At 38.2% G+C, this 27655-nt stretch overlaps 1 protein-coding gene across 4 annotated transcripts; it reads left to right on the forward strand.

Moving 5' to 3' along the window:
• On the forward strand, window positions 1-27306 carry LOC139764798 (bromodomain-containing protein 7-like). Of its 4 annotated transcripts, none has more exons than XM_071691690.1 (16): window positions 1-131; window positions 4962-5149; window positions 5985-6061; window positions 10491-10587; window positions 13951-14079; window positions 14910-15089; window positions 15657-15827; window positions 16570-16679; window positions 16816-16927; window positions 19356-19539; window positions 21269-21404; window positions 23751-23915; window positions 24356-24471; window positions 25464-25622; window positions 26393-26529; window positions 26904-27306. In XM_071691690.1, exons 2-16 carry the CDS (start codon window positions 4970-4972, stop codon window positions 27117-27119), a joined length of 2169 nt encoding a protein of 722 aa, XP_071547791.1. In that variant the 5' UTR covers window positions 1-131; window positions 4962-4969; the 3' UTR covers window positions 27120-27306. The 4 variants fall into 4 exon arrangements, with proteins under 4 accessions (XP_071547791.1, XP_071547793.1, XP_071547794.1 ...); XM_071691692.1 differs by having other exon boundaries at window positions 16819-16927; XM_071691693.1 differs by having other exon boundaries at window positions 3-131; window positions 4979-5149.
• The last annotated feature ends 349 nt before the right edge of the window (window positions 27307-27655 follow it).

The raw sequence follows: 27655 nt of genomic DNA on the forward strand, positions 1-27655 counted from the left end.
TTCGGAGACAGGCATGTCCCGACGCAGCCGAGTGTGTTTGTTGTTGATGGAAGCTAGGTGAAGGGGTTGACAGGACGAGAAAAGCAAACCATCATTTATAACACCTATTCTCCTCGCTTAGCCGAGTTCAGGTGAGCAGTATGGTACAGTCCGTGAGCTTGTGCTGGTCAGAACTAATAGTTTAAGAAGAGTGTGACAGGAGCGAGAAACATAAATAGTTAGTGTCCCGGCATAATAATGTCCTTTGAGGCACAAGTCACGAAGAAACTGTTATTAGTAATATAAGATTATACCCGTGTGAGGCATTGGTGCAGATGCCAAGGTCTTTCTTGGTATAAGGATGCGGCGATTAGTATAATAATAACGACTTCATTGGAAATGAAAATATTTGTGTATACCCTGTGTCATCCTCTATGATTATATATATATATATATATATATATATATATATATATATATATATATATAATATATATATATATATATATATATATATATATATATATATATATATATATATTTCTTTCATACTATTCGCCATTTCTCGCATTAGCGAGGTAGCGTTAAGAACAGAGAACTGGGCCTTTGAGGGAATATCCTCACCTAGCCCCCTTCTCTGTTCCTTCTTTTGGAAAATTAAAAAAAAAATAATGAGAGGGGAGGATTTCCAGCCACCCCGCTCCCTCCCCTCTTAGTCTCCTTCCACGACACGCAGGGAATACGTGGGAAGCACCCCCTCTCCCCATCCCCAGGGATAACATATATATGCATATATATATATATATATATATATATATATATATATATATATATATATATATATATATATATATTGGTATGTTTGAAGGAATAGTGGTTCCAACAATGTTGTATGTGGTGTGAGGTGGTTTGATCGAGTAAGTAATGAAAGGGTAAGAGAGATGTGTGGTAATAAAAAGAGTTTGGTTGAGAGAGCAGAAGAGGGTGCGTTGAAATGGTTTGGTCACATGGAGAGAATGAGTGAGGAAAGGTTGGCCAAGAGGATGTATGTGTCAGAGGTGAAGGGAACGAGAAGTGGGAGACCAAATTGGACGTGGAAGGATGGAATGAAAAAGATTTTGAGCGATCAGGGCCAGAACATACAGGAGGATGAAAGGTGTGCAAGGAATAGAGTGAATTGGAACGATGTGATATACTGGAGTCGACATGCTGTCATTGGATTGAACCAGGGCATGTGAAGCGTCTGGGGTAAACTATGGAAAGTTCTGTGGGGCCTGGATGTGGAAAGGGAGCTGTGGTTTCGGTATATGATACATGACAGGTGTAGACTGAGTGTGAACGAATGGGGCCTTTGTTGTCTTTTCCTAGCACTACCTTGCACGCATGCGGTGTGGGGGGTGTCCTTTCGTGTGTGGCTGGATGGTGACGGGAATGAATAAGGGCAGACTATGAATTATGTACATGTGTATATATGTATATATCTGTGTGTGTACATATATGTATACGTTGAGATGTATAGGTATGTATATGTGCGTGTGTGGATGTGTATGTATATACATGTGTATGTGGGTGGGTTGGGCCATTCTTTTGTGTATTTCCTTGCACTTCCTCGCTAATGCAGGAGACAGCAGCAAAGTATGATAAATATATATATATATATATATATATATATATATATATATCCCTGGGGATAGGGGATTAAGAATACTTCACACGTATTCCCTGCATGTTGTAGAAGGCGACTAAAAGGGGAGGGAGCAGGGGGCTGGAAATCCTCCCCTCTCGTTTTTTTTTTAATTTTCCAAAAGAAGGAACAGAGGGGGCCAGGTGAGGATATTCCAAAAAAGGCCCAGTCCTCTGTTCTTAACGCTACCTCGCTAAACGCGGGAAATGGCGAATAGTTTAAAAGAAAAAAAGAAAGAAGATATATATATATATATATATATATATATATATATAGGTTATTAGGTACAGTAGGGGTGAGGGTCAAGTCAATTGGGAGGTGAGTTTGAATGGGGAAAAACTGGAGGAAGTGAAGTGTTTTAGATATCTGGGAGTGGATCTGTCAGCGGATGGAACCATGGAAGCGGAAGTGGATCATAGGGTGGGGGAGGGGGCGAAAATTTTGGGAGCCTTGAAAAATGTGTGGAAGTCGAGAACATTATCTCGGAAAGCAAAAATGGGTATGTTTGAGGGAATAGTGGTTCCAACAATGTTGTATGGTTGCGAGGCGTGGGCTATGGATAGAGATGTGCGCAGGAGGATGGATGTGCTGGAAATGAGATGTTTGAGGACAATGTGTGGTGTGAGGTGGTTTGATCGAGTAAGTAACGTAAGGGTAAGAGAGATGTGTGGAAATAAAAAGAGCGTGGTTGAGAGAGCAGAAGAGGGTGTTTTGAAATGGTTTGGGCACATGGAGAGAATGAGTGAGGAGAGATTGACCAAGAGGATATATGTGTCGGAGGTGGAGGGAACGAGGAGAAGAGGGAGACCAAATTGGAGGTGGAAAGATGGAGTGAAAAAGATTTTGTGTGATCGGGGCCTGAACATGCAGGAGGGTGAAAGGAGGGCAAGGAATAGAGTGAATTGGAGTCATGTGGTATACAGGGGTTGACGTGCTGTCAGTGGATTGAATCAAGGCATGTGAAGCGTCTGGGGTAAACCATGGAAAGCTGTGTAGGTATGTATATTTGCGTGTGTGGACGTGTGTATGTACATGTGTATGGGGGGGGGGGGGGTTGGGCCATTTCTTTCGTCTGTTTCCTTGCGCTACCTCGCAAACGCGGGAGACAGCGACAAAGTATAAAAAAAAAAAAAAAAAAAAAAATATATATATATATTTATAAAAGATTTCCTAGTTTGTCTTCAGACACTTCAGAGCCTTAGCTGCTGGTTTTGCACATTGTGGACTTGCTTTCAGGTCAGTCCTGATCCACACACCTAGGTCAATCTATTCTTTTACTGCAGTACATGCAGTGTTCCATCTTGGATAGCTTTTGTATATATGTTTCCTTTATTACCTTGCCCCATATGCATCTTCTTGCATGTCTCCTTGTTATATGTGAGGAGCTTGGTACTTGACCACTAATCTAGGATTTTCAGATCATTTTGAATTGTCTCTTTTTTGACTCTGGTGAATAACATGGTATCTTGTTGTCAGTAGTGATGTTTCATACAGGTTATTAATGTATTTGATGAATAGAAAATATCCACTGGTAGAGCCCTGTAGGACACTACTAGTGACTTTTGCCTATTGGGAGTAGTTATCTCCAAGTCAAAAATCCATTGTTTAATGAATGAGGAAGGCTGTAAAAATATTCAGGATTTTTATGTCAATCCCATGGGCCTTTATCTTCTATGATAATTGTTAATAGGGCACAGTGTTAAAGGATTTTTTAGTGTCCCAAGAAATAGATTAGCACCATGTTCTTTGTCAAGGGCTTTTGTCCATAATTTTAGTACCTGGAGTAGATCTTTGAGATAGGATTTGTTCTTAAAAATGCCATTTTGTTGTATTGTGATCAACTTGTAAAGCTCCAAGTAATTTAAACTGCATCACTAAATATACTCCTAAGATCTTGCAGATAACACTGTTAAGATGTAAAGGTATAACCCATATCACCATATTTTATGTTTTACTGGGTTATTTTCTCTGGATTATTTGTATACCTTTTAACTTTTACCACACCAGTCTGTGAGTTTCTGATATCTTCCATAGTCACAAACAGCCTCAAAAGGACCCATTAGTATGTTGCTATTTGCATTCCTTTGTTTTCAGTAAGATATGATGCTCCAAATCATGATCTGTAACTGATTGAGTGTTCTAAACCCTATGCTATCCTTGCAGAATAAAATCACTTGTTATGCTAAGCTTACAGTGTTGTGAGCTCAACAAATGAATTATTGAACACTTTCTCACCTGCAGCAATTACTTTGCATTGTATGTAGTGAAAAAACTATTCCAAACAAGGAACCAAACAATCTAGTGATTGCTGCCGGTGGACCAGTGCTCTAAAAACAGAGACAAATTCATTGATGTGATTTTGGCAATTGTTATTTGCTATTGTAGTGGTACCATGAACTTAAGTATTTCTCAGAGAAGAAAAATTGTGGATTATGATTGATTGTCAGTGTAATTCACTGCGAAGGGCATAAATTTGACCAAACAGCTAAATTGCATGGTTGTATTAAGAGAAAATTAAAATTGATACTGGTAAGTGTTTTCTCACTTTACACTAGCATATGTCAATGTATTTGCCTACTTATGATTATGTAAGTTGTGGCAGTAGCATCATATCTATCCAAATGTTTTACCCTTTATGAGGTACTGGCATATTTTGTTTTCTCAGGTGTCTTGATGACGTATAACATAATCTAACTTGTTTTTGCAACTCCCAGGCAAGAAGAATAGCTACTTGCCAGTACTTCTTGAAACTTGGATCAATCCTAGGTTCTCTGGGTTATCCAACAAGCTTATCCAAAAATTGTGTCCTTTTTTGCTTTTTTTGCCTTGATATATGTCCATTTGTTAATAATCTATATCTCCAGCTAGCATGGTAAGTATAACAAGAATGGGGTGGTATTGACCTTAGTCTTTGTTGACGTATGAGTATTTTTCGATGTTTATAGAATGAGAGTAATGTATCATTGTATCACAAAAATCACCTCAACCAGAATATTGTACTGTGTTTGTGCCAGTTTTGATCAATTTTTTCCATTTTCTGCACCCTGGTGGAATTGTCACACGTATGTATGAGTTTTCCTTGAATGTAGCACTATTTTTGTTTAAAGTTTGAAATATATTGCCTTATATCACTTGCACAATGCATAAACCTAACTTAAGATATCACATGCATTAATATCTAAGGATATGGTGGAAACACACTGTGCATGCTCTGAAGCTATAGCATGTGTACTGAGTTTGGCAGTCTTATATTTACCCAACTTATAGTACCTATCATTAAAAAATGAAACTCATTCAGGCTTCGCAATGGAAAAGACTCCTCTGAAGCTGAAATTGAAGCTAGGTGTTGGAGGTCCTTCTACTCCTGAACAGAAAAAAGCTTCACCAGCGCATCCCACAATTATCTCCAATATGGGTGATGAGGATCAGGGACAAGTTGTGTCAGAGGAAGAAGTAGAGGAGGAGGAGTGTGCTGAAGATGGTCAGGTGAGATTTTGTTGCAATTTATCTGTTGGCATTGGACAAAGTCACACAGCATAAGTCTTTACTAAGTTGTGGATAAAGATATAATTTTTTTTTCAACAGATATATTATTTTCTAATGATGATCCAACACCAAAAGTTTTTGTTGATGCCATTAATAGCTTTTAATGTTGATATCAATATCTTCAGCAAGTATAAGAAACAGAAATTTTTGTACTGGTATTATTATTCTTCTGTGTATTTCATATTAGGTTAAGAAATATTTTCATGTTAAAATATTCCCTAGAGTATGCTTTCTTTATTAAGTGTATGTGAAAAAAGTCCTTCTGAGATATTGTACTGTAACTACATAGTCATAAGAAGGGAAATGAACATAATATGGCACAGTAATTTATTAAGTGATATAAGTTACTGCAGTTATGCAGAAAATTAGAGAGAGCTTAGAAGATTTGATTTTTCTCCAAGTTCATTCCAAATTTGATATCTTTTTAACTTTAAATCTTTGAACATAGTAGACCTGTAGTTCATCAATAAAATCACTTATATCATGTACTGTACATTTATGCAAGAAAGTATTTGAAAATGCTGTATGGCTCTGAAGACTTTATTGTCACACTTGTCTGTAAAATTTCATACTTATTCTTTTTATTGTTATTTACATTGTTTAATGGAGCATTGGCTTAAATTTTGCAGATAGCGACACATGACAAAAATGGCTGATGACACCAACATCAGTACATCACTATTATTTTCTATACTGTCTATGAATGAAAGTTTTATTAGTCTTATTTAAGTGTAATCAACAAGTTCTTTGTGCTATTTTAACTATACCATTTCAGCAAGGGGAGGAGGAGCTAGTTGTGGAGGAGGAGGGAAGATCACGATCACGGCATTCACACCATGATGAAGGAGCACGGTAAGTGCCTTGATTGGCTAGAAGTCAAAGTTGTCTTTGTACTTTTTGCTGTACTTACTTTCAAGAACAGCATTGTATAAGATTGTATCACATGTTTTGCATGATGTTCTTCAGTTCATCACTGGTACATAAAGTCTTTGATAGTGAGAATTGTAATAATGAAGCTACTTTTTGAATGATCGCCATAGTCAAAATAAGTAATTTTTGTTCCTTCTCCTTCCTTCTTCATGTTTTTGGCATTGATAATTTGAGGAATTGGTATTTGCCTCTGCAAACAAGTTAAGATCAGAGCATGGAATTGTTGTAGGATATAGCATTCAAAGCAAAGATTCATTGTTGCTTGTCTGGTTAGAATAGAATTTATAAGGCCATTGTGTTACGACCCCCATGAGTACGAAGGTATGACCACCAGATATCACACTGTGGTACGACCCTTGACCACTGTGGTACGACCTTTGGCTATGGCGGCGTCGTACTGAAGTGGCTAAAAACTGCGATAAAAAAAAAAAAAAAAGATTGTAATTTTTCGTGATTTCTTGCTTTGTTATGTTGTCACACCTGACCTTGTCACACGCTGAAGGTTACGACATGTGACGGATGTTGGACGGAGTCGACTGAGGTCTGTTGGTTACACGTCACGGATCCGGTGACAACATATAGGTGAAAAAGAATATATATATATATATATATATATATATATATATATATATATATATATATATATTGATAGCCAATCCTTGAGCAGGACGACCCTGGGTCGAGTACGAGGAGGACATGTCTCTCCTGTGTGTCGTTGAAGGTGACTACGAGGGGCTGGAGCGGGCGAGTGTGGCTGGAGATTCTTCCCTCCTGTATTACTTTCCCCAAACCCAGGAATAGAAGGAGAAGCCAAACAAGGATTCATCTTCAACACAGTTGAGGTTTTTAGACCCGAGTTGAACATTTCAAGTCATCCTCGTCATCCGGGACAAAGAAATATGCTCTTGAAATTGTCGTAATTTCTTCCAAAGATAACGAAAGAATTGCCTCTCCCAGTAGTCCATCTCTTGAGGGGGGAGAAGGGAGGAGATTATTGGTCAGCCATGTTGATGGACCCGGGCCAGGGCTGTGTTAAGCGTTATCACTGAGGCCTATAGTGTAGCACTACCTGTGTTAAGGGCCTGATACCTTATCATACCACACACACACACATCTCCCAACACTATATTTATGTATGTATATATATATATATATATATATATATATATATATATATATATCTTTCCCTGGGGATAGGGGAGAAAGAATACTTCCCACGTATTCCCTGCGTGTCGTAGAAGGCGACTAAAAGGGAAGGGAGCGGGGGGCTGGAAATCCTCCCCTCTCGTTTTTTTTTTTTTTTTTTTTTTTTTTTTTTTTTTAATTTTCCAAAAGAAGGAACAGAGAAGAGGTCCAGGTGAGGATATTCCCTCAAAGGCCCAGTCCTCTGTTCTTAACGCTACCTCGCTATCGCGGGAAATAGCGAATAGTATGAAAAAAAAAAAAGAGAAAAAAAAAAAGGCCATTGTATTCAAAATTGACTTAATAAAAGTATTGTTCATTAGAATCTTATGGGTCATATCTATTTGGCTGTGATTTTCTTTACATTTCTCATGCTTCTTATTTTTTATCACCATGTCCCAAATTAGCGAGGGAGTGTCAGGAAGAGATGAAGAAAGGTTGCATCCGCTCATATTCATCCTCTCGCAGGCATGTGTAATGCACTGAAATCACAGCTTCCTATGCACAACTAGGCCACACAGAACTTTCTTTGGTTTATCCTGGACGCTTTGCATGTCCTGGTTCATTGTACTGACAGCATGTCGGCCCCAGTATACCACATTTTTCTAATTCACTCTATCCCTTGCATGCCTTTCACCTTCGTGCATGTTCTATCCCTGATCACTGAAAATCTTATTCACTCAATCCTTCTATCTCCAATTTGATCTCCCATTCTCCTCATTCTTTCCATTTCTTACACACATATATCCTCTGTCAACCTCTCCTCACTCATTCTCTCCATATGTTAAAACTATTTTAGCACACCCTCCTCAGGTCTCCCAGCCACATTCTTTTAGGCAGAACATTTATTTATGATGAGAAAAGAAAGTTGAGATGAATTCACCTCCATTTTCTCCCAAATTGAAGGAGTAAATCTGTGAACCATCTTGACTTCTGGGAATAGTTTTGTTGTGACAGTAATGTGTAAAACAGTAACTAATTCATTGATATGATTTTGTCAGTTGTTATTTTCTAATATAATGGCACCAGTGGGTCAACTGTTCCTGTAAAAGTTGAATAAATTTGTCTGGGCTTGGCAAAAGCAGAATAAAATCATCTGGCATGAGCTAGAATCAGTCCCAAAGTGAAGCATTACTTTGATTTGGGGGCCCTCGAAAATCTGTATAAAATCATCTGGTGATAATCAGAATAAAAGTCCTAAAGTGAAAATTTAGTTTGAAGACCCATGGGCCCTGTAAAAGTTAAAAAAGATCATCTGGCAACAGTTAGAGGCTCCAAAGCTTTATTTTAATGACCCTTGGGCCCTGCAAAAGTTGAATAAAATTGTCTGGCATCAGCTAGAATAAAAGATTCAAAGTGAAGCTTTAGTTTAATGACCCTTGGGCCACAGAAAAGGTGAATAAATTGTCTGGTGTCAGCTAGAATAAAAGTCCCAAAATGAAGCTCTAGTTTAATTAATGGCCCATGGGCCCAGCAAAAAACGTATGAAATCATCTGGTGTCAATCAAAATAAAAGTCCTGAAGTGAAACTGTAGTTGATGACTCATGGGCCCCAGAAAAACTAAGAAGAATTACTGGCATGAATTGAAATAAAAGTCCCAAAGGAAAGCTTTAGGTTGATGACCCTTGGGCCCTGCAAAAGCTGAATGAAATTGGCTGGTGTCATCTAGAATGAAAGTCCCAAAGTGAAGCTTTTTTGATTTGATGACCTACTGGCCCTACAAAAGCTTTATGAAATAGTCTGGCTTCAGGTAGAATGAAAGTCTTAAAGTGAAGCTTTAGTTTGATGACCCATGGGCCTAACAAAAGCTGAATAAAATCATCTGGCCTCAGGTAAAATGAAAGTACCAAAGTGAAGCTTTAATTTGACAACCTCTTGGCCCCACAAAAGCTATATGAATTCGTCTGGCAATCAGCTAAAATAGAAATGTTAAAGTGAAGTTTTGGTTAGACAAACCCTCAGGCCCTGCAAAAAATGAAAAAAATCCATTTGGCATCAGTTAAGATAAAAGTCCCAAAGTAAAGCTTTAGTTTGACGACCAGTGGGCCCCGCTAAGACTGTATGAAATTATTTAGCATCAGGTACAGTAAAAGTCCCAAAATGAAACTTCAGTTTGACAACCCTTGGGCCCTGGAAAAACTAAAAGAAAATAATTTTGCAGGATATAACATTCAAAGTTATCATTCATTGTTGCCTCTTCAGTTAGAATAGAATTTATATGTTTATTGTATTCAAAATTAACTATTATAAAATTTTTGTCAAGAGAAGTTTTTGGGCTGTATTTATTTGGGTGTGATTTTCTTCACACTTCTCCCTTTTTTCATCACTGTTTCCCACAGTGAGGGAGTGCCAGGAAAAGATGAAGAAAGCACATCCGCTCACATTCATTTTTTAGCTGTAGTGTATGATGCACGGACACCATCGCTTCCTGTGCACAACCAGGCCCCACAGAACTTTCTTCGGTTTATCCTGGATGACCAATTTTAGTCCATTAACAGCATGTTAGCTGCAGTATACCTCTTCATTCCAGTTCACTCTATCCCATAAACGCCTTTCACCCTAGTGCATATTCTGTCCCTGATCGCTCAAAATCTTTTTCACTCCATCCTTCCATATATAATTTGGTCTCCCATTCTCCTTGCTCTTTACACTTCTGATACATATATCCTCTCCTTACTCATTTTCTCCATGTGTTAAACTCATATCAGCACACCCCCTTCTGGTCTATCAGTCACATTCTTTTATGGACCACAGTAATTTAATGTTTTTCGGCAGGATACTGTGATGAAAGAAATTTGGAATGAGTTCATCTCCATTCTTTCCCAGACTGAAGGAGTAAAGCTGTGAAGCATCTTGACTTCTGGGAATCGTTAGGTAGAGACAGTAATGGGTGAATGTTTTAATATTTCATTGCTTCATGTATCCTTGATGTGTGGTTGGCCTTATTTAGCAGTGCTAGGTCAAGATATTAGTAACATGGGACAAATGTAATATTGTATAATAAATGGAAACCCTGTTCATTTAGGAGGCAAGATTGCATATTTGTCCTCAATATAATTTTGTTTACAGAGGCATGATTGTTATGACCTTGTATGAATATTTATTTTTGTCTTTATATTGAGAGTATCATTGAGTTTCCAGTGAATAGATTGTTTGTTTTGCTTCCAGAGAGAAGCATAAGAAATCGAAAAAGAAGAAGAAAAAAAAAGAACGTGAGAAGGACAAGGAAAGACATAAGCATCGTCATCATCGGGAAAAGATAGAGGTAAATGCAGGGTTTAACACTTAAGCTATTTATAAACACTTGTACATAATCTGCTGTTTTTTCTGTGTTTAGTTTTTTGATACAGAGGCAACTTGACAATGCAAGAAGTGTTGTAGGAGGAAATGGCTTATATCACTGCTGTGAGTGTTGGAAGCAGTATGTACTAAATGCATACTAGAGATTGGATTAAGGATCAGCCATCACCAAAGCCACATATATATATTGTCTTGTATATGCTTACAAAGTTAAAGACTTTTGAACTTCCAATGATCCCTGGACTTTTGAAAGGGTTATAGGATATTGTTAGCCCATGAATCTTGTCTCTCCATCTGCATGTGATAGTTCCTTTTTCATATTTCATTATATTTGCCATTGATTTCCTCAGGATATATCTCCATATCACTTGTTTAGTAAAGTTTGATATTATTCTATTTACATGTATAGGTTTGACTCATGGGCCAGAATTATATACAAGTGCATGGTGCACACTTCTCAGTGTAGGGATATGCATTCTTTTGATTTTAGATAACTAATAAGTAATTGAATTCAGGACTAACAGAGTTCATAAATGGCTAATTGTTGTCAGTAAAGTTACCAAGTGTTTAATTTATTTTTTTTTTTTTTTTTTTTTTTTTTTTATACTTTGTCGCTGTCTCCCGCGTTTGCGAGGTAGCGCAAGGAAACAGACGAAAGAAATGGCCCAACCCCCCCCCCCCATACACATGTACATACACACGTCCACACACGCAAATATACATACCTACACAGCTTTCCATGGTTTACCCCAGACGCTTCACATGCCTTGATTCACTCCACTGACAGCACGTCAACCCCTGTATACCACATCGCTCCAATTCACTCTATTCCTTGCCCTCCTTGCACCCTCCTGCATGTTCAGGCCCCGATCACACAAAATCTTTTTCACTCCATCTTTCCACCTCCAATTTGGTCTCCCTCTTCTCCTCGTTCCCTCCACCTCCGACACATATATCCTCTTGGTCAATCTTTCCTCACTCATTCTCTCCATGTGCCCAAACCATTTCAAAACACCCTCTTCTGCTCTCTCAACCACGCTCTTTTTATTTCCACACATCTCTCTTACCCTTACGTTACTTACTCGATCAAACCACCTCACACCACACATCGTCCTCAAACATCTCATTTCCAGCACATCCATCCTCCTGCGCACAACTCTATCCATAGCCCACGCCTCGCAACCATACAACATTGTTGGAACCACTATTCCTTCAAACATACCCATTTTTGCTTTCCGAGATAATGTTCTCGACTTCCACACATTTTTCAAGGCTCCCAAAATTTTCGCCCCCTCCCCCACCCTATGATCCACTTCCGCTTCCATGGTTCCATCCGCTGACAGATCCACTCCCAGATATCTAAAACACTTCACTTCCTCCAGTTTTTCTCCATTCAAACTCACCTCCCAATTGACTTGACCCTCAACCCTACTGTACCTAATAACCTTGCTCTTATTCACATTTACTCTTAACTTTCTTCTTCCACACACTTTACCAAACTCAGTCACCAGCTTCTGCAGTTTCTCACATGAATCAGCCACCAGCGCTGTATCATCAGCGAACAACAACTGACTCACTTCCCAAGCTCTCTCATCCCCAACAGACTTCATACTTGCCCCTCTTTCCAGGACTCTTGCATTTACCTCCCTAACAACCCCATCCATAAACAAATTAAACAACCATGGAGACATCACACACCCCTGCCGCAAACCTACATTCACTGAGAACCAATCACTTTCCTCTCTTCCTACACGTACACATGCCTTACATCCTCGATAAAAACTTTTCACTGCTTCTAACAACTTGCCTCCCACACCATATATTCTTAATACCTTCCACAGAGCATCTCTATCAACTCTATCATATGCCTTCTCCAGATCCATAAATGCTACATACAAATCCATTTGCTTTTCTAAGTATTTCTCACATACATTCTTCAAAGCAAACACCTGATCCACACATCCTCTACCACTTCTGAAACCGCACTGCTCTTCCCCAATCTGATGCTCTGTACATGCCTTCACCCTCTCAATCAATACCCTCCCATATAATTTACCAGGAATACTCAACAAACTTATACCTCTGTAATTTGAGCACTCACTCTTATCCCCTTTGCCTTTGTACAATGGCACTATGCACGCATTCCGCCAATCCTCAGGCACCTCACCATGAGTCATACATACATTAAATAACCTCACCAACCAGTCAACAATACAGTCACCCCCTTTTTTAATAAATTCCACTGCAATACCATCCAAACCTGCTGCCTTGCCGGCTTTCATCTTCCGCAAAGCTTTTACTACCTCTTCTCTGTTTACCAAATCATTTTCCCTAACCCTCTCACTTTGCACACCACCTCGACCAAAACACCCTATATCTGCCACTCTGTCATCAGACACATTCAACAAACCTTCAAAATACTCATTCCATCTCCTTCTCACATCACCACTACTTGTTATCACCTCCCCATTTACGCCCTTCACTGAAGTTCCCATTTGCTCCCTTGACTTACGCACCCTATTTACCTCCTTCCAGAACATCTTTTTATTCTCCCTAAAATTTACTGATAGTCTCTCACCCCAACTCTCATTTGCCCTTTTTTTCACCTCTTGCACCTTTCTCTTGACCTCCTGTCTCTTTCTTTTATACTTCTCCCACTCAATTGCATTTTTTCCCTGCAAAAATCGTCCAAATGCCTCTCTCTTCTCTTTCACTAATACTCTTACTTCTTCATCCCACCACTCACTACCCTTTCTAATCAACCCACCTCCCACTCTTCTCATGCCACAAGCATCTTTGGCGCAATCCATCACTGACTCCCTAAATACATCCCATTCCTCCCCCACTCCCCTTACTTCCATTGTTCTCACCTTTTTCCATTCTGTACACAGTCTCTCCTGGTACTTCCCCACACAGGTCTCCTTCCCAAGCTCACTTACTCTCACCACCTTCTTCACCCCAACATTCACTCCTCTTTTCTGAAAACCCATACTAATCTTCACCTTAGCCTCCACAAGATAATGATCAGACATCCCTCCAGTTGCACCTCTCAGCACATTAATTTATAAGTGTGAATATTCCAGTACATTATGATATCCATCAGTAGTACATGTTTCACTTATATTTGCTCCTTAGAAATGACCAGAGTAGAATTTCCCATATTAATCAGCTTGCTTGAGATGAGATAGTCCTGATTGTACTGAATGGGGAGGAAGTTTCACACTCTTGGGGCCCCATCTCTTGAACATTCTCTACTGTCATTCAACCTCTTAGATTTATATGTTAAAGATCCAACTATTGTGTAGCTCCTAATATTGTTTTCTATCAGGGTGAGGATGTTACTGATGAACCACCCAGCAAAAAGCAGCATCTAGAGGTCAGTAGTATAGGGACATCACCATCCAAGGAATCGAATTCTCCCCTTCCCAAGAGCAAAGAGCCTTCATCTGCTCTTAATGTAAGTTGCCTGAAGGAGGGTCAGTAAGGAGAGGTTATTGTCTTTGAGGGCAAATATGGGATGTTTGATGATATAGTAGCCCGTGCAATGTTGTATGAATGCAAGCCTGAGGCTGTTAATTCAGATGAAAGGAGGAAGAAGGACATATTGGAAATGAAGGTTATAGAAGGTGGAAAAATTTTAAGCTAGATGGCTTTATAGTTAGGAGACTCCTTGTCCCAGAGGTGAATAATGGGAGTTTTTGTATTATAGTAGGAACAGAAATGATGATAGAAATTAAGATTAGAGATATGATAGTGTAGAGAAGAAGCATCCTTAGACACGGAAAGAAGTTGATACATGGTAATCTACAAAGGGAAGTTTAGATCTTTGAGGCCATGAATGTTACAAAAATTGGGTTGCGTACAAAGGAGTGAGGTAGGTTCCAGTTGCTTAATGTTATTCAAGGGGGCCCTTGTTGACCAGTGGCACTGTTCTAGTATGACACCAGAGAATCCAGTTTATATGTTACTGCCATGATTTCTGTATAAGAGGAAGAATAAACTAGTTGAGAGTAAAGGGTCATATGTTGTACATTGTTAAGTGCTGTGTTTGAGAAAGAGAGGGTATATGGATTAAGTGCCAGTAAGCCATGTGTTGGTGTGTTGTGCCATCATCACTAACCATACTGATACCTTACTTGTATCTCTGGTGTTTGCTGTTATGGATTTGTACTCTTATTCCATCACATGCATTTAGGAATTATGTTTAATGAAAGAGGTGCTACTGATATAAAAACTTATGCTGGAAGCTTTTAATTTTTTTTTTTTTCATTTTACAACTCACAACAGCAACTTCTTGAGCATCTGTTAATGTTACTGGAGAAGAAGGATCCGCAGCAGTTCTTTGCTTGGCCTGTCACTGATGCCATTGCCCCAGGTTACTCCTCCATTATATCCAGTCCCATGGACTTCTCAACCATGAAACAACAGATTCAGAACAATAGCTACACCACTCTGAAGCAGTTTAAGGTGAGACTTAATTTTGTTTTGACACTCATTTTATCAAGACTGTATGCAGTAAACTAAATTTTTTTTGAGGCTGTTTAGAACTTTGTAATCATTTTGGATCATTTGATTGAGTACATATTCATTATTGGTACTCGTATGTGGTTTATGATTTTGGTGTGACTCATGGAAAATGATTTTCCCAGCACAAGTCATCTTGCCATGAAGGTCTTCTCTGGATGCTTTGTCTCTAGCTTTTGCTATGTAAAGTAGAAATACACTGAAAGTCGTTACATCTGATGTGATGTTAACCATGAGACAACAGAGAATTCTCTGTATTTTACTTACACAACCGTATTGCTGATAATAAGCATTTGAAAGATATGTTCAAGAGACTGAGATTTTGGTGAAACCAAATACTAAGGCTCAGACAGTATATGAGTAGGTTTGACATTTTTTTTTTGTCAGATGTTTAGCATCAAGGTCCTGTGAATGTATGTACATCTGATTAGTGAAGGCATCTCATTAAAACTTTTTCATTTTAACATGTAAGGGTCTCAGATTCACAGATAATGCCTTTCTCTTTTGTAGTCTGACTTCGAGCTCATGTGCAACAACTGCATGACCTACAATCAGCAAGACACGATTTACTACAAGGCTGCAAAGAAGCTATTGCACATTGGGCAAAAATTCATGGTTCCTGAGAAACTTTCAACACTGAAACGTGAACTACCCTTAATGACTACTCTTACAAAAGATCAGGTAATATTAAGTGACCACATTTGTGCTTTGCATTATATTCTCTGTATCCAGGACAAACTTTACTCACAGTGCACTGTGGTTTTTCATGCAGAATGCACTCCATACACCCTCCTCCCCACAAATTTCCACACACTGAGTTCTTCCCTTGTACTTCAATGGTTACTTAATAGTTTGTTTCATAATGTAGCAGATGCAAGTATATGTGTGAGAGACTTTGAGTGCCTTAAGACCTAAACTTGCAGGAGAGTGCGATGCTATCTGTCTATATATCACATTCATTTCCCTTGGGAAGTCCCTCAAGCGGGTGGCCATGGCAAAACAGTCTCCTTAGCTGGTGAACTCCAATGCCCCTTTCAAGCCTGTAGTGTCATACCCTTAACAAGCCGATGACAGAGAGCAACTCAGGTGCAGTTTATTCAGAGGCTCATGTCTTGTTTCTACTGATTACTACTACCTAATGTTATTACATGATGTTCCAACCTCTTTCTACCTAATGCTCCTGCCCACTATTTCTACCTAATGTGTGAGGCTTTTTCTCTTTTGATAGCTTGTTGTTGAATATTTGTTTCACTAATACGTTAAGTTATGCTGAACAATCCAAAATTATGCTCATAGAACTGTTGAAGTTAGATCTCTGTTTGGCAGTAAAAGTCAGCTCTAGGATGTACTATTTTCATGTATTTTTTCAGTAACATCAAATGAATTACTCATCATTGCTATTATTTTCTACATTTACCCAAAGCTTGGTTTTGATGTCAACCCTACTCTCTCCAGTGGAGAAATAGATGATACCATGGATATGGAACCCTTGGAGTCTATGGATGAGGACACAGATAGCAAGGAACCACAGAGGTGAGTAGCATCGTACACGGTCATGCTTACCCATGTCTTTGAGTGTAATATTGCTATAAGCATCATAATTTTGTGATTTTGTATTTTGTGTGAAATAGGTTGAACGGCAAAAACAATATGATTTTGCTTTCTGTAGCAGATTTGAAGCAGTGCAAGATGATATGACCTCAGAAGAGATCTTAGAACAAGTTCAGAATGCTGCTTGTGAGGCTGCAGAGAAACTGACCCAAAAGAAACCAGCCAGTACGGTCAGTTTCAATTTTCATAGTACCTAAATCAATCATCATCAGCCCTTAAGCATGCTCCTGTAGTTTTGTGGATGCATCATCCCAGATCTCTGACCCACACCATAACCTACAGATACCTCCATGAAGGCACCCCTTTCTCACACATATGCTATCAAGCCAAGCTTGTACATATGCACTCTATTCTGTCTGTCTTTCTTACCCTTAGACCCTCTTTGTATCAACTCCCAGTCACTTGACACAGATACAGTGTTTTAGTTATAATCTCATTGTTTTTTCTTTCTGCAGAGTGTCCAAATCACTTTAGTAAACCATTGTGTATTATGAAGTATGAGGATAGACCTGGTAACTCTCTATGATATTCATACACTACTTTAATATTGACATCCTGGGAGTTCTTGTTGCATCGTAATGTATGGATTAATCATCAAAGAAATTAGAGTTATATAGAAGAAACTTAGGCCTTTGGATACTGTAGTTAGTGTATAGGTCCTTCAGGAAAGGTAGGGAGAATTATTTTTCTAAGAAAGTGCTTAAAATTTAATCATGTATAATGCTAAATTTATATATGAATCTATATGATAAGTGAAGCGGGTTTTTCTTTTTTTCAATTTTCCAAAAGAAGGAACAGAAGGGGGCCAGGTGAGGATATTCCCTCAAAAGCCCAGTCCTCTGTTCTTGACGCTACCTCGCTGACGCGGGAAATGGTGAATAGTAAAAAAAAGAAATGATAAGTGAAATGATGTGTTTAAATGAGACCTATGTTTGTTTGTTCCCAACACTTTCTTGCAGTAGCAGGAAAGACTGTCAAGTGTTAATTAGAATTGGCGATTAATTAGATTTTTTTATTATTATCGTACTTAGTCGCTGTCTCCCACGTTAGCGAGGTCTCTTTGTCAGTCTTTCCTCACTCATTCTCTCCATGTGACCAAACAATTTCAATAAACTTTTTTTTGCTCTTTCAACCATACTCTTTTTATTACCACTCATCTTTTACCCTTTCATTACTTACTCGATCAAACCACCTCACAACGCATATTTTCCTCAAGCATTTCATTTCCAACACATCCACCCTCCCCTGCACAACCCCATCTACAGCCCATGCCTCTTACCTATATAACATTAGTGGAACACCTATTCCCTCAAACATACCCATTTTTGCTCTCTGAGATAACCTTCTCGCCTTCCACACATGTGCTGCCTTTAAGTTAAGGCAGAGTTTGATTATTGCTGTGTAAAGCTGAATAATCTGGCTTAGTGTATGTACCCATATGAATGATGATATCTAAAAAAATAGCATAAACCATTATATATGCAGAGAGCTGTAATGTATCTTATCAGCACCCATCATCTGTACAACTTGTCACAAGCCATTGTAGAAGAGGGCAATGCTTATTTGACATTTCTGTTGTGAACAGAGTACAGCATCTGTTGAATTAATCTAACACTTCATAACATACTAATCTTACAACATCTTGCAAAGTGTTATTTGGATTAGATGAGTTTGTAGCATCAGTGTAAGAACTTTTTTCACGGGTTTAAAACCAACTCTAAACTCAGTTCCATGCAAACATCCATTAAACTGTCACAGAACTTGCATATTACCAAATATCGTAGCAAAACCTTCATAAACCATTACAAGAGATATATCAGGATCCACAGAGTACCTTGCAATTATATCACAGATCATCCTTTCATGTATAGTACAACAGTCTCCAGGCACCATCGCCAGATCATATTTACTCCCTGTCCCTATTAGATGAATATCCCTGAGGGTTTGTGGACTTTTGACGATATGAAAACATTCAATAACTGTATCATCAAAGAAGTAGTCTGTCTGAGGTGTCCATTATGGATACTGTCTACTATCAGAACTCTGGTCCCAATGTAATGAAGTGGATAAGATGCAAATAGTGTCTGCAATCTCATTCATGTATGTCCTCAACCTGTTTATATTGTGTTATGAAAAATGGACATCCAAACTTCAGAAATTGTTTCTAACTTTTCCCCTTTACATGCCAAGTTGATTCACATACTCTTAGCACGCAATATGCTTCCATAGCATCTGATTCCCAAGCATTCTTCAGATGTCTTCATCTAAAATATCTATAATCCAAATTAGTTTCCTCACTTCATTTATCTGTCTCTACCACCCTTTGCTTCTCTTGCATATATCTTCTTACTCTCTATATCTTATTCACCAGCCTTTTATTTGCCATATTTTTTGCATGACCATCATGATGGACTCATCCATATGCCTCTCCAAGGATTTTTTCACTCCTTATAACCCTCTTACATCTTCATTATGTTTCTCCTAGCTATAGTATAGAATGCAAAGTAAACAATACAGATGATTTGTTATTCCTGCATTAAGTATTAAGACATAAGAAGCTCCCAATAATGTTTTGATGTTATGATATTATCTCCATAGCTTGGGTTTTTACGTCAGCGTGGGGATGGCACTACCACTCTCAGTTTTCTAACTGGATGTGAAGGAAATGACCCCAACCTTAAGGAGAAGCCTGTTAGCTTAGGACTTCTGACTGGGAAAATCACCCAAGGCTCGGCTATGCTCCACAACTATCGAGATGATAAACGAAGCATGGCTAAACCGAGTATGTAATGTTTTTTATATTATGATTGTCAAGCAGTTATATCATAACAAATTTTTTACTTCATAATTATTTTTTTTTATTATACTTTGTCGCTGTCCCTCACGTTAACGAGGTAGCGTAAGGAAACAGGCAAAAGAATGGCCCGACCCACCCACATACACATGTATATACACACATGTCCACACATGCACATATACTTACCTCTACATTTCTTGTATACATATATATACGTAGACATATAGATATATACACATGTACATAATTCATACTTGCTCCCTCCATTCATTCACGTCGCTGCTGTGTCACACATGAAATGACACCCCCCTCCCCCCTCATGCACACGAGGTAGCACTAGGAAAAGACACTCATAATTCTTGAGATAAACTCATTGTAAAGGTTTGAATTTTTTTTGTAACTTTTTTCATACTTTATGAAACCCAAGTAGAACAGGGATTCTGTTACTGAAGGAGGGTTTGGAAAAAGGTTTATTTTAAAAGAAAATTTATTTTCATAGACCCAGGTAAAGCACATGATTGTTAAATACATTAAGGACTGAGGGGAAAACATAACTATGATGAGTATAGAGTTCATCTAGATGATTTTAGGGTTTTTATAGTGGAAATTAGGGAAGAGTCTGAGTGAAAGATTTGAATATGAATATGTGGTATGAAACATTGTAGCATTGTACTTGATGCACACAAAAGTAATGGAAAACACAGATGTATACAGTACTTACACACACAACCACTATCCCTCCCACACAGATCAACAAGAGGATATAGCTGGAAATAAAGTAAGAACTAAAATACACCATATATCAAGAAATGTGTGTGTAGTAACAAAGCTGTGAACACATGAAGGAAGCTGGAGGAAGCTTTGAAGGCTAATAGTATGAAATAAGTCCATAAGATGTTTGATACAGGTTTAAAGATTGGGCTCCTTGTGTGTGAAACTCCCTCCTCTTATTGCAGAATTCGGTAATCAGACACACATTTTCAGAAACTCTTGCTTTCTCCTTCTTTCGGTAAGTAATTAAGTTTTCTGAAAGTTTTAAGTGAAGATGAGATGATTGTTTATATGAGTGTTTATTTTTTGCATGATGCTACCTCACCACACTGAGAGAGAAGATGAACAGGTATTGCTAATTATGCATGCCAGATAGAGTGCATGAAATTTATATCCAGTTACATCTGTCAAGTGAAATTTACACAGTGGGAGTTTGAAAAATATAGAAGTAACATATGTAGAGGCATTTAGTAGTGTGTGGTGGAGTGCATACTGAAAGGTTTGAATAGGAAAAACTGACTGGATGAATATATCTATAATACTTAGAGATGATGTGAGAACAAGCCTGAATGGAAGATTGCTTGTGCAGCTGGGAATTTTTTTTTTTCACAATTTTTGTGGGATTTTGAATGACATGATTGTAGAATTCTTTTTTCTTTATGATATTCATTTAAGGAGGTTTAATTGATGACATAATTTACACTGGTAATGTTTTGTTTTTGCAGCCATTGGGGACCAAGTTTCGTCCCTGTGCCAGGCATAGTTTGCTGGATGTTATTTGCAATCATTTATTTGAACTGCTTCTTTGTATTGTAAGACCATGTGCTCCTGTATTAATAATAACTATTTGTTTGAATTTACTAAGCTAGAGAAGTCAGCAATATAGATCTGTTATTTCCTGTTATTCTGTTTCCATTTATGTGTTCAAATATTTCTTTCACAGTTAAACCACTATATTATGGCTCCTACTCATCCTTTTGCCCATCATATGACTCAACCTTTGCAAACCTGACCAAAGAGGAAAGTGAGATGGTATATGCAACATACGGCAATGAAACTGCAGTTCAGTATGCAAAAAGGTAAGTTTAGGGTGCATGGGAAGCATTATTTCAAGAATATTTTCCTGTTCTTTGACAAGATTACATGACTCCTCTTCATAGATTCCTCATATATATATATATATATATATATATATATATATATTTTTTTTTTTTTTTTTTTTTTTTTTTTATACTTTGTCGCTGTCTCCCGCGTTTGCGAGGTAGCGCAAGGAAACAGACGAAAGAAATGCCCCCCCCCCCCATACACATGTACATACACACGTCCACACACGCAAATATACATACCTACACAGCTTTCCATGGTTTACCCCAGACGCTTCACATGCCTTGATTCAATCCACTGACAGCACGTCAACCCCTGTATACCACATCGCTCCAATTCACTCTATTCCTTGCCCTCCTTTCACCCTCCTGCATGTTCAGGCCCCGATCACACAAAATCTTTTTCACTCCATCTTTCCACCTCCAATTTGGTCTCCCTCTTCTCCTCGTTCCCTCCACCTCCGACACATATATCCTCTTGGTCAATCTTTCCTCACTCATTCTCTCCATGTGCCCAAACCATTTCAAAACACCCTCTTCTGCTCTCTCAACCACGCTCTTTTTATTTCCACACATCTCTCTTACCCTTACGTTACTTACTCGATCAAACCACCTCACACCACACATTTTCCTCAAACATCTCATTTCCAGCACATCCATCCTCCTGCGCACAACTCTATCCATAGCCCACGCCTCGCAACCATACAACATTGTTGGAACCACTATTCCTTCAAACATACCCATTTTTGCTTTCCGAGATAATGTTCTCGACTTCCACACATTTTTCAAGGCTCCCAAAATTTTTGCCCCCTCCCCCACCCTATGATCCACTTCTGCTTCCATGGTTCCATCCGCTGACAGATCCACTCCCAGATATCTAAAACACTTCACTTCCTCCAGTTTTTCTCCATTCAAACTCACCTCCCAATTGACATATATATATATATATATATATATATATATATATATATCTTTTTTTCTTTCATACTATTCACATTAGCGAGGTAGCATTAAGAACAGAGGGTTGGGCCTTTGAGGGAATATCCTCACTTGGCCCCCTTCTCTGTTCCTTCTTTTGGAAAATTGAAAAAATATATATATATATCCACAATGTGTGGAAGTCGAGAACATTATCTTGGAATGCAAAAATGGGTATGTTTGCAGGAATAGTGGTTCCAACAATGTTACGTGGTTGCGAGGTGTGGGCTATAGATAGAGTTGTGGGGAGGAGGGTGGATGTGCTGGAAATATGTTTGAGGACAATATGTGGTGTGAGGTGGTTTGATCGAGTAAGTAATGAAAGGGTAAGAGATGTGTGGTAATAAAAAGAGTGGTTGAGAGAGCAGAAGAGGGTGTTTTGAAATGGTTTGGTCACATGGAGAGAATGAGTGAGGAAAGATTGACAAAGAGGATATATGTGTCAGAGGTGGAGGGAACAAGGAGAAGTGGGAGACCAAATTGGAGGTGGAAAGATGGAGTGAAAAAGATTATGAGTGATCGGGGCCTGAACATGCAGGGGGGTGAAAGGCATGCAAGGAATCGAGTGAATTAGAACGATGTGGTATACCGGGGTTGACGTGCTGTCAATGGATTGAACCAGATGAGGAATGGTCCAACCCACCCACATACACATGTGTATACATAAATGCCCAAACATGCACACATACAAGCATGGACATTTCAATGTATACCTAAATATACATACACAGACATATACCTATATACAAGCATATACATATCCATACTTGTTGCCTTAATCCATTCCTGTTGCCACCCTGCCACACATGAAATAGCATATTGTTAAAGTTAGCCCATAATTTATATCGAAAATATGCATAATGGTTTCACTGCCTCATTTAGATTATTTTGGTGAGGAGTCTTTTTATGCAAGTTTTCATGTTTATGCATTTTATGGAGTCAGAATTCACTTTAATTCACTTTACTTAAAACTGAATTAGTACTGTACGTTGTAGTTGGCACAACCTCATTAGCTAAAGCTCATGCAACAAAAGTATAATGTGCTTGGTTTTCTTTATTAATCAGAAATGCATGATGTTTTGATTGAAAACTACTGTCATGGTCTTTCTCAGGTTATGGTTTTTTTGGATTATTTCTTACTGAATTTTTCTTTAGAAAGGCACAGTCACTACATCCAGCCATTGGCTATAGAACAGTATTATCATTGTATGTTCTTACACTTTGTGTGAAACATCTTTTGCATATGAGTCTTGTACTTCAGTTTTCTAAATTTTTGAAGTAGCTTTATGCTGCAAGGATTTAGAATAAAGCAGTGCCTTTTAGTTTATAGTCCTTTATTTTCAGCATATGTGACTTTTCTCAAGATTGTGATATGGCCATGCACTTGGTTGACCAGCTGTTAAACTTATTAACTCATGAGCAGCATTCTCGAACAAAGAGTATCATTGAAGAACGTCGTCGAATGCAAGAGGAGGAGGAACGTATCAACTCTCTTTTATGTCCTTCTGGGTGAGTTAAAAGAATTGGATTAGTAAAACTAATGACAAAAATTTTTTCAAGTAATGTACTTTTACTGACCAGTAGATACCTCCACACAGTATCCATGAGTATTTCGAGTAAACTAGATTGAATCACGTTGACTTGACATGGGAAATATTCTTTCTCCCCCATCTCCTATATATGTATATACACAATTGTAATTCTGTGTCTCACATTTCTTCCCACTCTATCACTTGCACTTCCTTTAGTAATACAGTACTATTGATTTTTAGAAATGAATTATTGTTTCATTGTAGACAATGCTTATTCCATGTACTCATGTGATTCTTCTAGCTGTTGTCAGTTTATTATCATAAATGGTTAAGCATATCATATAGACTTCTGTTCCAGTAAACTGCTTCCAACCTTTTCTAATTTGATAAGAATTAAATGTTTTGTATATCTTTCAGTGATTTTGGAGCATATACTTCACTGTCAGACCAGAAAGGCAGTGCAACAATAGACTTCAGTTCCCTACGCTCTCTCTCTGACCTTGGCATTGATACCGGTTTCTTGGGTCACTTTGGTAAGCCACATAACAAGAAAGTTTTGGAATTAGTTTTGTATATGAAGATGGTATAAATGGAGACCTTGATATCAGTTGATGTTTCAGCTGAGGGTGTAAATTGAAAAAGTATGAAGTGCTTTTATAAATGTGGAAGTTCATTTTTCACTCTAACTCACTGAACATGGATTGATGTAAATATAAGAGGTTTGGGTGAGTGATATAGCAGAGGCTGATCCACCCCACTGAAGTGGCAGTAGAGTGATAATGAGAATTTCGGTAGAGAAACTTGGTGGAAGTGAAGTGTTTTAGATATATGGGAGTGGACATGGCAGTAAATAGAACCATGTGGGCTAAGGTAAGTCATACATTGAGTGAGTGAGTGAAGGTCCTAGGAACATTGAGGAATGGGTAGAGAGATCACTCACTATCAGGGAGGGCAAAGATAAGCAGTGTTGTCTTGATGCACATCATGGGTTATAGATAAAATGCACAGAAGATGGTGAGTATATTGGAAACGAAATGTTTGTGGACAATATATGGTTTGTGGAGGGTTGATTGATTACGAAATGATAGGGTAAGAGGTTAGTGTGGTATTAAGAAGAGTACGGTTGATAGAGCTGAAGAAAGTGTAGTGAAATAGTTTGAACATATGGAGAGAATGAGTGAGTAGAGTTTGACATTGAAGATATATATGCATCAGAAGTGGATGGGACTAGGGGAAGGGAAAGCCCTCATTAGCTCAAATCCACTCTTAAGATGTCATTTATGATACACTGAAACCAAAACCCCATTCACAACCATGCCCCACAGACCTTTCCATGGTTCCTGCTAATGTAAAGAATTAGCCAAATTTATGGAATATTTTGTCCTGGTTGAAGAGAATAATAAACTATTACTCCAATAATGAGTGTTCTCCATTGTTTGATTTTGAATTTTCTTTATGGTGTGGTATAATGGCTGAATATGTAAATTCTTTTTTGAAAATTCTCTTTTTTTGACCACCCATACAGAGGAACAGGAAAAGCGTGAGAACCAAATCAATGCGCAGCTGGAGGAGAATGCTACACTTCTGGAAAATCTGGCGAAGGAACAGAAAGATCGTTTGTCACGGCCTCTTCCATCTAATCTCAACAATGTACCCCATGCATCTCCACAGGAATTAAAACTAGGTATGTAAGCAATTTGTTTGTGAGTAATTGATACTAATACCTCCTTCTCTAGCCCCTAGTCAGTTGCGTCTAAATTATTTTGTCTGTGGTTACTTTGATATCAGAATGGAATTCTGCCTGTCTCAGCTTGGGAGAGGGGAGGGGGATTAAATTCCTTGGGAAGTTACTGTTACTGTCTTATATATTAATTTTATAAGACTAGCTGTTCTAATTGTTTGCTATCTGGGGCATCTCTCCTATCTCCTTACCCAATCATACAGGCTTTAAAGTTGTGACATACTGGTACACTCATCAGCTATGCATACGAAGAAGTTAGAGGAAGGTTAAGTCAATTTTGTGTAGATACTGGCAGCAACTTGCAAAAGAACTCAACAACACCAGTGATTTGATCAGTAGCATTTTTACTGTCACCCAATCCTCCATTAAGTTTACTGTGCATTTGGGCCTGTCCACTTTGCCATGATAACAATGGTTAGGATATGAAAAATAATGATCAAGGCCAATTTTAAAGTAAAATCTTTGCAGTTTGAGCTCTTGAATAAGCTGTGGTTGTAGTAAATTTTGTGTGTGGGTTTCTGGCAGTATTTGATTGCTCTGCCTCTTGATATTAACTTTTCCCTTTTGTATTGGATTAATTAGCTCATAGGTTTATTTTGATTTGTGTTTTTCATTTGATAATTTCTTGTATTTTATGTTTTTCTGCCTCATTGTAAAAATGATATGTTTAGATAGTTTACTTTTAACTGTTACTTTCAACTATTCTCTTGCAGTGGAGAAAGTAACAGATGGCCTGACTATGGTAGCCAAGCAGGCAACCCCTGGCGCTTTGGCACCAGTGCCCATTGTGCGCAGAGCAATGGGCATCACCATGCACCCAGTCACTTCTGAACCCAGTGAGCAGATTGAGGTATGATAAATTCCACATAAGATATTTAATAAAAAGACACCCATCATGAAAGTATAAGTAACGGTCGTGACCACGTTGAACGACTGCCACCAGTCACGAAATTAGGCAGCAGTTGATGTGGTCAGTAGTTGACATGGTGGATACTCAAGAACCCGATATATGTTGGCAGGATCTGGAGGACTAGTGACTAGTCTGTTCATCCTCTTAACTCACAAGGGTGTGGACAAGGAGGAAGGAAAAAAATTTTTGTCTGATGCATTTGCTTTTTTTTTATTATTATTTTCAGGAAACTGCATTTCATTTTGACCTATAGTTTTGCTCATGATAGTCTGCTGATATGAAACTTAGAGTGAGCTTGAACTTTAATACCTCAGGTGGATATAGAGGGAACTTCATCCCAAGAGGAGGCCACGCCTCCTCCTCCACCTGGGAGCGGTGGGACGGAGGCCAGCACAAAGGGCAGCAACACTGATCTCGAGTCACAACTACGACACATTCTTAACCAGGCCGATGCCACCTCTCCTCCACCCGTCGCCCACACACCTTCTGATATGACAGATAAAAAGTTAAAGGAGATTCTCGGAAATTGATGTTAGGCATATTTGTAGCTTCCTGTGAAGGTTCAAATTCAGATGTACGTATTAGAGTGTTATTTGCTAGAGTATATTGTACACTTTTTTAAGGACTTTATGTTTCAGTGTAAGAACATAAGGACTTTTGACTTATTTGGTCTATGTCAAAAGCAGTGCTTTTCTTTTATAAACTTCTTTATATAATTGCTGTTGTAATTTTTATCCTGTTTTGGCCATATAATTTTTTATTAAAGAAAAGTCAGATTTTTTTCATTTGTTGAATATGATGACATTTCTCATCACATAAAAGTATTACCTAATTCAATTTCATACATTTTAAATGGTAGTTCTCATGAATGACCCTGAGTAACATAATTGATACCATGTATGATATCAAAATTTTTCCTGTGTTCAGGTTAGTGATTACACTAAAGCCTTATTGTTTTGAAATCTTTGGTAATTTGGGATATTTCAAACACACTTGCCACAAAATAAATCCAACAATTTCCTTTTAGAATAAGACTTTCATACGTCACATTTTATTTCTTGAAACA

This window comes from Panulirus ornatus, chromosome 51 (genome assembly GCF_036320965.1).
Source record: "Panulirus ornatus isolate Po-2019 chromosome 51, ASM3632096v1, whole genome shotgun sequence".
NCBI lineage: Eukaryota > Metazoa > Arthropoda > Malacostraca > Decapoda > Palinuridae > Panulirus > Panulirus ornatus.